Source organism: Ciona intestinalis, unplaced genomic scaffold, assembly GCF_000224145.3.
Source record: "Ciona intestinalis unplaced genomic scaffold, KH HT000329.1, whole genome shotgun sequence".
Taxonomy (NCBI): domain Eukaryota; kingdom Metazoa; phylum Chordata; class Ascidiacea; order Phlebobranchia; family Cionidae; genus Ciona; species Ciona intestinalis.
Window position 1 is genome coordinate 1 of NW_004190650.1, and position 10,847 is coordinate 10,847.

Genomic DNA, 10,847 nt, shown 5'->3' on the forward strand with positions numbered 1-10,847 from the left:
CCGGACAAAATATAATCATAATTAAAGCTGTATTGAAGTTAATAAATTATTATTTACACTAATGTTTAAGTTGGCTCAGAAACAGTTGACAGGTACCTTAATTAAACTACACAAAAATAAGATTTTTTAAAACCAATGATGGATTAAAAAAGCTAATAACAGTTTATAATTTTAAAGTACGCACAGCAAAAATACTAAAAAGAACCAAGCCAGACCGAAACATAAAAAAATGTCAAAATTACAGCTGAAAATAAGATTATGGGTGAATTTTAAAGGCATTTACATCTTTTTGTAGCAGTGGATTGAAGCTAACAGAGGCTCGGACTTGGTTGGATCTTCTTGGTTGGAAAAGTCGTAATCAAAATAAGTCGTCGTGAAATTTTTCACTTTTTTCCACAAACCATTCTCTTCCAGTCTCTCTATTTCTTTGTTCAGTGCAGAAACATATTCACCTGCCACCGCGTTAAACCTTGTCGCGAAAACTATAACTCCGCCAGAAACGCATACCCGAATTAGATCCACCAACACCTTAGGGTCTAAATGGCCTGGACCAAATCCACCAGAGCACACAACACCCATATATGCATTATTTTCAAATGGCATGTCAATACCAGGGTATATGAAAGCCTCTTTTAGCTGGCTATACAGATTCTTAGGCTTAGCTAACTCTAGCATACCAGCGCTGCCATCTATTCCATCAATACCACCTTTAAAACCAGATTTACGAAGCTCTTGCGCTACGAGCCCGGTTCCGCAGGCGATATCCAGAAATTTTGAATTTTTTTGGTCTTGAATTAATTCCAATGCAGTTTGGGCAATTACTCGAGGCGTTTCGTAACCGAGTCCCACGAAATCGGTCTCGTAGTCCTTTGCCAATGTTGTATAGTTACTCACTGTGTTTTCAGTGCTACTAACGTCAATATAGGTCCCGTAGATTTTATTGTAGAGCTGTTTATATTTCTGATCGTCAGCCGACATTTTTAGTGAGGTATTTCAACAAAAACCTTGTGAGGTATTTTGACAAAATTTTTAAGTAAAAACTATAACACTAACGTGCAACTACAAAAAATGGTGAAGAATAAATATTACACCATATTTTAACAGTTTTAACCAAAAAAATAGTATTTTTTAAGCAAAGACGTCACTAGAAGAACTGACCTACTTGCGCGGGAACAAAGTTATGCGCGCCTTTGCGCGGGGATTTTTGACATCAAAAACGCATTTACAACATTCTAACAGGGGACAAAAGATTTTCTAATCATACCCAGAGTTAAAAATACAGAAAATAATAGCAACATACATCAAGTATTAAGTATACTATTTACCAATCGTCGAATATACTTAATTAAAAGCGAATTCGTCTCTTATATTCTATTCTGTATGGATGAGGTCCGTGAGAATTTTAGGACAGAATTGGCCCATTACCCCAACACCCTTGTACTTTCGGAAGTGACGTGCTCGCGGTAGTGAAGTTCTTTTATCGTGTTCCGACTCCAGTGTTCCGACCAAGTCCCGTTTTCTCTCCCGATTCTTGACCCGTAGGACTCCATCTGCATCCAACGACAGGCAACAATGTGTCCAACGACGGGCAACGCCAAGTTGCATATGTCTTATTTGACCCATTATTATCTCATGGAATTCTATAATATGGTTGAGACCTACGGAAAGGCACGCAGAGACTTGCAGTTTTGATATATTGACATCGGAATTAGTAACGTATTGAAAGGTATATCGCTATAAAATTACAGCTAACCATATCGCCGTCGTGGAATTTTACAAGTAAAACTACAAACGTGACCGCAAGCAAACACAAGCAGATTTCTTAAGTTTAACTAGAATAAATCAGTAACCCAATATAAGGACTAGAGCACACGTGTTTGTACTATTAGAAATAGGGACATCAGGGGGGAATCAAAAGCGAAAGGGGGAATCAAAAGCAAAACAATACGTATAGCAGGGCGGGGAAGATAGTACACCTTTTCATTCTATTTTCCTGTCTTATTTGGTGGTTAAAAAGATTATTCAAATAATTCTAAAACCGTATTCTCATGACTCCCATACACTGTTGTTAATTGTTTAAAACACGATCATAAATTGTTGTTATTATGTACTAAAAGTGTCTAAACTTTCCGAACAGAACTATATTAAAACACTATATGGCTACAAAGCGTGGGAAAGAGTGTCAGGTAAAAGAACTGGCTGTCCTACCCTGAAGCTGGTGTAATGTGTGGATAAGCAGACGTGACTAAAATTTGATTTATTTGTCCGTTGATACACAAAATAATGCCCATATTCGAGTTGCTGAAGATATTGCACGATATTGTGAGGATAAGCGGACAATATTATATATAACAGCGACTTCCTGTACATGGCAACGTATTGGACAAAATTAGCGTCATATACCCCCCATAAAAATACCGACACAGTATAATATTTTTTCACAACAACATGTTAAAATAATCAGTCAAATAAAAAACATGTTCTTCGTTGCCTATGTGGTTAGTATATAACAAGCAAAACGAAATTGCATAAGTTACGCCAGTTCAATAATTAATCTACGCAGCTCATTAGTCAAATATTTGCGGGGCAATGCTTGCGTATAAATATTAGACAATACCTCAGCAAATTTTCAGATGCGTTTGGACAAAGAGTCGACTAATGCAAAGTTTTTGTGTTAAAATGCTCATGCTTACAAAAAGCATTTGCCTTAGCTATAAAGAATTTTAAACTGCAGGTCCGATACAAAAGTTATATAGTCTTCGAGTTTTTTGCTGTTTTCCGGTCCGATTAAATGCAGTTTCATAATTTTTAAACGCAGGGTATTTGCTTAGCTAAAAGTAATGTCGTCGTATGACAACCAAGCTATGGCGACATCGGTCAATGACGTAGGTGTAAATATTGGTAACGAGAAGAATGATGACGTAATGAAAAGTGACGTCACATTTGATGCCGATTCGACGACGTCTAGCAGTTCGAAGTATCGCATTGATTACAGTGTGGTAATGCGTGAAATTGGGGCACTGGGAAAGTATCAGTTCCTGTTAGTAATGATGGCATATTGGGTGACAATACCGTGTGGAATCAACCAGGTAGCTTCGGTATTTTTAGCGGCAACCCCCTCTCACAGGTTAGTGACTTTCTTACAACATTTTATTTTTTGGACAATTTTAAAATTTCGTTTGCCTCTAACACATAAACGTACTATAAGACCCAGAGTCAAACGGACTCTGATAAGACCTATTAAAATTTTCGTACCGTACTGGTTATACTCACACATTTTGCTTAATAAAATATATAATTTGTGAATTTATTGTAAGTTGCCATAATGTCCAAAGTAATTCTATATTCCTAATAAAATTGGGCCCGTTTGAACTTATAACACCGAACTGAAGATACCGGGTTCAAGGCTCGCCATTGCATAGACTCGTTTATAGAATCTTTCGGTATGGTATAGTCTTCTAATAAATTGTCTAACACTATTTTTACGTATGTACACAAAGAATAAATAAAATAAGTCTTTTTTATACTGCCTTCAGTATACTGTATTTCTTCTGTACGCTTTTATTCCACGTTCGTTTTTACCCCTATCTGGCCCCAAATGACAACCATGGATTTACCTTAACCTTATGGGAACTGGATGGTGAGCACGAGGTACCATAAACGACTCTTAATGGTATGCAACACCCGTGTAAACATATATTCTTCATAAAGAAAATATCTTAAAACTACCAGCACACAGTTTTTTGAACCTACTACCAACTCGACCCAAAGAAACTCTTCAGAAAACCGTATTTTACTACCGGGACCAGGGTTCGAACCTTGGTCCACGGTCTTATGAATTATAAGGCTGAAATTTTAACACACACAGGTGTGCTCTACCCCCGCTGGACGACAGCTCTCTTTACCCAAACCTAACCGAGGCCCAACTGAAGAATTACACTCTGCCTTTGGACACTCGGACGGGGGTGATTATATCCGAAAACTTTTTTTACTCGGAAACACTGCGGCACTTTAGGGCAACACTGTCAAAAATAATTTAGAAAACTGTAAAGGCCTTACTAAAATAATCCCAAACGCGCTTGTTTTATTAGAAAAATAATCAAAATAACCCCCGTATTGGAAATAATATTCTTTTAATTGATAAAATACAACATATTACTCAAAAAAACTGTATCCCTACCGGAAAAAACTGATCCCCAATACAAGTATAATACGCCTGGCAGTAACAGTATATATATTAATACTCAAAAGGCCCAAACATTTAATTACAACATAATTTCACATACATGCATGTTACGTCACAATGCCAGTCGTTACATCACAAACCTCCAATACTCGAACATTAACATGTTTATTTACTTTCAAATTTACAGGATTATGACGAATGTAAACGTTATAATTACTCTTTGACGTCATGTACACCCGGTGAACTGAACTGTATTTCGCCATATCCACCTATTCCGCCAAAAGTTATCCCTATAAAATGTGACAAGGGCTTCTACTACGATACGTCAGTATATACGAGCACTGTTACAACTGAGGTAGGTATGTTGACGTCATAAATTATGACGTCACAGTTCATGACGTCAACATAGTAACATATAAATCACGAAAAATATTTGGGCAAAATTTTAAGAAGCTATATGCTATATAGATATATAGGACGGGGGGAGATGGGACACATTTTTATTCTATTTTCTCGTCTCAATTTGTGGTAAACAAAGAACGTTAAAAAATTATAAAACTGTATCCCTATACGACTTCCATAGACTGTTGTTAATTGTTTAAAATACGACCAAGATGTTTGGATATAATGTGATAAAGGTGTTATTAATAGAAATCTTTGCATTTGGCCTGTTTGTGTTTCAGTGTGTGCCTTATATTGTCTGCATGTCAAATGTGGCGAACAAAAAAACCCACCAACCGTATAAAAAGTAGATTTTTAACTGGTTGGCTATTCAAAGCTGTCGCGTTCGAGGCCACACCTCAGCAGATAAAATACAAAATGGAGATTAGTTATGCATTTACTCGGCAAACATGACTTGCACCAACCCTATAAATCAAACAGTCAATGCGCTTTGCGGTCTGTAAGCAAGTATTGACTTAATTAACACATGGGGTAATTTAAGGGTCGTGGCATATTCGTATCGTTTTGATGTTTTCTTTTGCAAACTTTTGAAAAATTAAAGAAATGTGTTACAACTTTACGTAGCAATGATGAAACTTATTTATAATTATTTAAGCTTGCACACTTACAGTATATATATACAGCTGAAGGCAATAATATATAATATAGTACTGTGCGGTGAGATAGGACACATTTAGCACATAATATCTAAATATCTTGATCGTGTTTTAAACAATAACAACGTTTTATGAGAGGCGTGAGGATACGGTTCTATATTTCTTTAAATATTCTTTGTTTACTACCAAATGGGACGAGAAAGTAGAACGAAAAGGTGTCCGATCTCCCTCCAGCTTACTATATACGTCACGCCTTATATATATACTGTTGTTATTTAAAAACGCGATCAGGATATTTAGACATTATGTCCTAAAGGTGTCCCATCCTACCCCACTCCACTATATATTAATGCTTCTGTTTGCAGTGGAATCTAGTATGCGACGACGTGATCATTGGGTCCGTAGTGACGGCCGTTTTCTTTGCTGGTGTGCTTTTAGGTTCCCTTGTGGGTGGGAACATTGCTGATATGTACGTAAATGTTGAACTCGTAAATTTAAACTCTCCCGAATTGTGTTTGTTTAGCAATGCAAAGTCCAATGCGTTTACATTTAATGATGTGGTTATCGTGCGTCATTCGTTTAAATATTGATTGCGACTTTGATTGTCTTTCGTGCTGAGTCGGTACACTGTTAGCCGTTTATTTTACGAACCAATACACTGTTAGATGCTCATTTTACACGACGATACGTGTATACCATTTACCTCTATAATTTTCAATGTATCTTGGAAGACATAATCAGCCAGACACTATAGGCATGAGACTTTAACCCATAAGCGGGGACTTACAAATCAAAACAATCAAGAACCAAATGCATAATAAAAAATATTACCAAATATTACTTCAGTAACTCGTTTTTTTTAATAAATACAGATTCGGCCGTTGCCCCACCATGTTAGTTGGCCAACTTGCAATGGCTGCTATCGGTATTGGCTGCGCGTTTGCCCCTAACCTGGTCGGGTTTGCTGCTCTACGATTTACATTGGCTTTGTTTCTACAAGCTGGTTACATTGCTTGCTTTGTGTATGGTACGTACAATAGTCTCGGTAGCATATATATATATATATATATATATATATATATATATATGGGGGGGGGGGGGGGGGGGGGTATATATATAAATAATAGTTAGGCGGGAGGAAGACGGGACATCTTCTATTCTATTTTCTCGTTTAATTTGGTAGGAAACAAAGAAAACTTAAAGAATTAAAAAACATATCCTTACGACTCCCATGGACCGGTTAACTGTTTAAAACACGATCAGGATATTTGGATATTCTAAATGTGTCCCATCTTCTCCCAGCCTATTATATATTCGATTCTTTACTATAAAACCATTTCTTTTTATAGTAATGGAAATAACAGGCGAGAAGTGGCGTACCATGATAGGAATAAATGTACAAGCTGTATTCGCTGTCGGTTACATGACTTTATCCGGATTCGCTTATGCTTGGAGAGATTGGAGAGACTTACAACTTGCTATTTCATTCGTTCCCCTGCCTTTTGTATTTTTTTGGTTCTTTTTACCAGAGTCTCCAAGGTAGGTGCTTCACATTACTAAAATAACATGTCTGCTTTGCTGCGGATTGTAACATCGCTAGGTTACTAGATGCATAATCTGTTCATACACCGCATGCTCAGTGTCGAATTATAACATAAATGTTTTCCTATACACCCCAATTATACATGGTGTATTTATGTACATCTTATGCTCACTTTAGTGTTATACCATAGTTGTCTTCTATGCCACAAGTGGTACACACAAACACCTCATGCTTACTGTCAAGTTATTACATGGGTTTATTTCCATACACCAATCATACATACAATATTCATACACCTCATGCTTACTGTCGTTTAAACACGAGTGCATTCACAGACAAAACACATATTATTCTTTAACCTCATGCTTGCTTTCGATTTAATGTATGATTAAGTTAATAACACGGGAATGCTTTGGTGTCTTTCAATCTTTGGCGTAATTTCAATACGTTTTTTTACTAAACACATACAGCGGGGTGGGGAAGATAGGACACTGTTTTCTCATCCCATTTGGAAGCAAACAAAGAACATTCAAAGAATCATAAAACCGTATCCCATAGACTATTGTTAATTGATAAAAACAGGATAAGCATATTTGAGCATTTTGTGCTTTAGGTGTCCTATCTTACCCCACAGTACTATATATTTACTTCACATAGGTGGCTGTTTTCCAAAGGCAAAGTTGCTAAAGGTAAGAAGATAAGTGAGATGATGGCTAAAAGAAACGGAAATCATTTATCTGACGACGTTTGGCAACGAGCGGAAAAGGCAGGGCAAGAGCTATCGGTGGTAAATATATATTCGTACTGCTTTGTATATAGTAGAGTGGGGGAAGATGGGACACATTTACATTTCATTTTCTTATCTCATTTATTAGTAAACAAAAAAAACAATCTAAAAATTATAAAACCATGTCCTTATGACTATCATAAACCGTTATTAATTGTTTAAAACGCGGTCAGGATATTTGGATGTTACGTGCTTACGGTGTCCCATCTTCCCCCACCCTACTATATCTATATCTATATTTATCGTATAGAAATATTTTATTCCTTTTAAAATACGCGGCCTTCTCAATAGATTTAGAAGAAGTGCTGAATGAAAATGAATAAATAAATGCAACTTGCTTTTATCTCGCGTGGCGTTTTAGGGCTGTATCTTTTTATTTCGTTTTAACTATTTTTCAATCTTCGCTACCGTAATCAAAGAGACAAACAAAAGTTATTTTAATCGTTATTACATTATAAAATAACTCTACGCAGAGCGAAGACAGTTCTAATTCTTATTCTCCATTGGAGCTGTTCAGACGACGTCGAATGCGACTTATTACTATTAACATGATGTTTAACTGGTTCGTCAACTCACTGGTTTATTATGGCTTGTCGTTGAACGCTGGCTCACTAGCAGGTAAGTGTTCGGTGCTGAGATTTTGAACTGAAGTACAAATCCAATCCCGCAGCCGTGGCACAGTGGTTAGCGCGCAGTTTAACCCAGAGGTTATGGGTTTAAGGCTCGTCGCTGCTACTGTTGTCGGAGTATGTGTTTCTTGGGCAAGACACTTAACGGTAATTACTCCAATTCAGTGGTCACTAATTGGTTGTTAAAATTGTTGGGTATACAGAAAAACAAATTACCCACAAAGTTACATACGTGGTAACCCCTAAGCTCGAGGTGTATCAATCACAGTATCCATGTTATAACGATTGTATTTCGGCCATGCGAAGTTACAAAGTAGGCATGTATGCGTGTTTTGCATATAGCATGAGGTCTAAATATACAAAACGTGTGTTTGGTGTATCAGAAAACGTGTCTGGTGTATGACACGACACCCAAGCACGGTATAACTTGACAGTGAGCATGGTGTATATGAATACACCATGTGTGTCTGGTGTATAAGAAGCCATTTATGTTATTACCTGACAGTGAGAATGAGGTGTATGAATATACAATGTGTATCTGGTGTATAAGACACAGAAAATATCAGAAAAACGCTTATGGTATAACTCGACAGTGAGCATGCGACACACACCGTTTATTAATACGCACAAAAATAAACACAGGCGACGACTTTGTGAACAACACACTGAACGGAGTGGTAGAGTTCGGAGCTTATCTCTTTGTAATTCTAACGATGGACAGATTCGGACGACGTATTATACTCTGCATATGTTTACTGACTGGAGGCGTCGCTTGTTTGGCCGCCACAGTGGTTAATCAATATTCAGAAAATAACCAAGGTATGTAGTACAGGTTTTTTGTTTTGCTTTTTTTTCGTAAAATGCACCCGTTGCATACGGTAAGCCGTGTCTTTCTACCCAGCAAAGCATTTTAAACAATTGGGTGTAACTCAATGAGAGTTTATTGCGTTTTGGTTTATCTAAAACGTAAGTCAAAATCTAGATTTACAGTTTGGATTATGTTTAACGACTAAATATATCCCGTTGTTTTCGCATTTGCAGTACACGTATTGGCTAACACAATAGGAAAACTCTATAATAAAAACAACTACTATACTGTGTCTATATGACATTGATATATCCTTAGAACTTATAAGAATTTGCTCGTATAAACACAAATTTACATTCAAACACATAATAGGCCTAATACTATAAGTCTCTCTTCGGTTACGGTCGCGGAGATTTATAAATATTTTAAACGAAAAGACAGAATATAACGACAAAACAACAGTTGTTAAACATGTTGCTACCAACCAGGTTATAAATAACAATTGTTATGTTACAGATTTAATTAACCTTGGCACTGCATTCGCTCTTATTGGAAAGATGGCCGTATCAGGTTCTTATGCTGTTATTTACAACTATACAGCAGAGCTATATCCTACAGTAGTCAGGTAAATATATTTTACTTTTTTACTTTCCTAGTGTATTAAAATATAGTAGTCCGTGTAAATATAACAGCTTAATACATTGTACACTACGATGGAAAACCCATAAGGTAACTCGTTAGAGGCATAAGACTCGTATAAGTCTGCTTCACTACGAAGCCTTAAGTTTTGCGGTGTGACATTTCTGTTAAATTGTACGTTGCACCAGAAAACGTGTATAGCGTCGGAAAGCCATAATGAGCTATTAAAACAGTACTTTTAAATTTGTACTCACGTATATTCATGTTTCAACATTTTGCCAACATCTTGTAGTAATCTTGATGTATCCTATGTTCATGTATTCTTCAACAGTTTGTTCATACTTAGTAATAACATCATTCATGATGATGTATTCAAACATTGGCTGGCAGGCATATTATGAATCCAATACAGTTCTATTGACAAATTTATTTTGCATAACTTTTAGGCAATAACACTCAAATGCGCAAAAAGTCACTTTGTATAGGCGATACTAGCTTTGAATGGTATAATATTCTGATGAAGACTGTTTGAAAAGGACTTTGGAACATTCTATTAAAAATACGCGTACCATAAGAGCATTATTAATCTGACTACACATAATTTACAAGTATCTTGTAAATATGTTTCTAACTGTAAGCGTATTTTAACAACTGCTGCTTTGATGCTATAGCCTATCTTTTCATTTAAAATATTTCTAATTTTCGCTACCGTAATCGAAGAGACAAATAAAGTTATTATAACATTGTTATTATTATTATCTATTTTTTGCAGAAGCACAGCTGTTGGTTTGGGATCAATGGCAGCACGAGTTGGTAGCATTATTACACCTTTTACTTTGCAACTACAGTATATCATACCATGGCTGACAAGTGTAAGAAATCTCTTAACACTACGAGTGTGGATTATAGACTAGGAAACGCCGAAAAGGGCTGCAATCAGTAAAAGCGTCTCGATACGAGAGAATTGCTTGTTACGTCTTGATTATAAACGGGCGTTTAACCGCGGGGAAAACGATTGATTTGTTTTTACACACAATCTAAAATAGATCAGAGGTTCTTAACTTGAATGTCTGCCAAACTTTGTATGAATTCTTCAAAATTTTACCAAACCCTTTAATTTATTGATCAATAACAATTTAACATAAAATCTAATAAAAGCCCGGCCGCTTAAACAACTGTCATTCATCATACATAGCA

The 10,847-nt window shown here is 36.3% G+C and overlaps 2 protein-coding genes across 2 annotated transcripts; one reads left to right on the top strand and one right to left on the bottom strand.

The window, feature by feature from the left end:
* Nucleotides 1-12: 12 nt before the first annotated feature.
* Nucleotides 13-1,055, bottom strand: LOC100176401 (methyltransferase-like protein 27). Its single transcript, XM_002129777.5, has one exon. It carries the CDS (start codon nucleotides 976-978, stop codon nucleotides 280-282), a length of 699 nt encoding a protein of 232 aa, XP_002129813.1. The 5' UTR covers nucleotides 979-1,055; the 3' UTR covers nucleotides 13-279.
* A 1,111-nt stretch (nucleotides 1,056-2,166) lies between these two features.
* On the top strand, nucleotides 2,167-10,824 carry LOC100186620 (organic cation transporter protein-like). The gene is made up of 11 exons (XM_026839495.1): nucleotides 2,167-3,127; nucleotides 3,869-3,965; nucleotides 4,374-4,541; nucleotides 5,610-5,713; nucleotides 6,117-6,271; nucleotides 6,594-6,783; nucleotides 7,445-7,574; nucleotides 8,048-8,192; nucleotides 8,846-9,022; nucleotides 9,528-9,636; nucleotides 10,423-10,824. Exons 1-11 carry the CDS (start codon nucleotides 2,841-2,843, stop codon nucleotides 10,562-10,564), a joined length of 1,704 nt encoding a protein of 567 aa, XP_026695296.1. The 5' UTR covers nucleotides 2,167-2,840; the 3' UTR covers nucleotides 10,565-10,824.
* Nucleotides 10,825-10,847: the final 23 nt, after the last annotated feature.

Excerpts from the sequence above, each read along its gene's own strand:
- LOC100186620 (XM_026839495.1), top strand. The coding sequence starts at position 2,841 with ATGTCGTCGTATGACAACCAAGCTATGGCGACATCGGTCAATGACGTA. Across the intron at positions 3,966-4,373 it reads CTTTGGACACTCGGACGGGG|GATTATGACGAATGTAAACG; the intron begins GTGATTATATCC and ends TCAAATTTACAG. Across the intron at positions 7,575-8,047 it reads CAGGGCAAGAGCTATCGGTG|AGCGAAGACAGTTCTAATTC; the intron begins GTAAATATATAT and ends AACTCTACGCAG.
- LOC100176401 (XM_002129777.5), bottom strand. The coding sequence starts at position 978 with ATGTCGGCTGACGATCAGAAATATAAACAGCTCTACAATAAAATCTAC.